We start from the raw sequence: 1085 nt of genomic DNA, 5'->3' as shown, positions 1-1085 counted from the left end.
GCCGCGGCGGTGCTGGTGGAGCTTCATTATTGGCCATCTCATATCCATGAATCAACGTGCGCTGTCATTAACATTTGACCCTTGTATATAAAACATGGTTTCGTGGTGCTTAATTAATTGACGCAAGGAATTGAGGTCGACGCGTGCGCCATATACACTACGTCCATGATCGACGATGAACTTCTTCGAAGATACTTGTGCGCGTACAAAACACGGAGGATCGAAATATATACTAAATTTCACATACATGTGATGTGTGGTGCACAAAAATAACGCGGAAACTAAGGCGTGGATGCTGACACATCACCTCCGTCGATGCCAACATGCTGTCTTCCGCTCGCACGCGTATATATACCCCGCCATACGCGCCATGCTATCACCAACTGCTTTCAAGGCATCCTACAAATCAAGTTACCAGCTCCCAATCAGCTAGCTAGATCAGCAGCAACATTTAGAGAAAAGGAAGCAAGATCGACGAATAGTCGTCACTCGATCATGGTGGTGCCGTCGGTGTTCGCCGCCTTCGACGAGGACGGCGACGGCAAGGTTTCCGTGTCCGAGCTACGGCGCTGCATGGAGGCGACGCTGGGTGAGGACGTGTCCGAGGAGGAGGCGGCGGCGGTCCTCGCGGCGGCGGACGCCGACGGTGATGGGTTGCTAAACCAAGAAGAGTTCTCGAGGCTGACAGCCCTCGGTGCCCAGGAAGAGGACGATGCCGACGTGAAGCGAAGGTGCCTGAGGGAGGCGTTCGGGATGTACGCGTCGTCGTCCACGGAAGACACGATTACGCCGGCGAGCCTGAGGCGGACGCTGAGCAGGCTGGGGTCGCACGAGCTGGGCGTGGAGGAGTGCCGGGCAATGATCTGCAGGTTCGACCTCGACGGCGATGGCAAACTCTCCTTCGATGAGTTCGGGATCATGATGATGGCCTGATCGTCGATCTCTCTTCTTCTAGATACATATAATGTTCACTTATTTTATTGATCGATCACATGTGTGTACAGTCATGTGTTCGTTCATTCATTCATTGTTTTGCTCGCACGATCGCTGGTACATATGTTATGTGTTCATTTATTCATTGTTTT

At 52.4% G+C, this 1085-nt stretch overlaps 1 protein-coding gene across 1 annotated transcript; it reads left to right on the top strand.

The window, feature by feature from the left end:
- Positions 1 to 395: 395 nt before the first annotated feature.
- LOC119341705 (probable calcium-binding protein CML25/26) lies at positions 396 to 1034 on the top strand. The gene has a single exon (XM_037613569.1). It carries the CDS (start codon positions 496 to 498, stop codon positions 931 to 933), a length of 438 nt encoding a protein of 145 aa, XP_037469466.1. The 5' UTR covers positions 396 to 495; the 3' UTR covers positions 934 to 1034.
- The last annotated feature ends 51 nt before the right edge of the window (positions 1035 to 1085 follow it).

The sequence above is a fragment of the Triticum dicoccoides genome, chromosome 7B (genome assembly GCF_002162155.2).
Source record: "Triticum dicoccoides isolate Atlit2015 ecotype Zavitan chromosome 7B, WEW_v2.0, whole genome shotgun sequence".
In the NCBI taxonomy this organism is placed as follows: domain Eukaryota; kingdom Viridiplantae; phylum Streptophyta; class Magnoliopsida; order Poales; family Poaceae; genus Triticum; species Triticum dicoccoides.
This window is presented reverse-complemented; position numbering and strand designations above follow the sequence as displayed.

What these genes read in the sequence shown, in the direction of transcription:
- LOC119341705 (XM_037613569.1), top strand. Translation starts at nt 496, where the DNA reads ATGGTGGTGCCGTCGGTGTTCGCCGCCTTCGACGAGGACGGCGACGGC.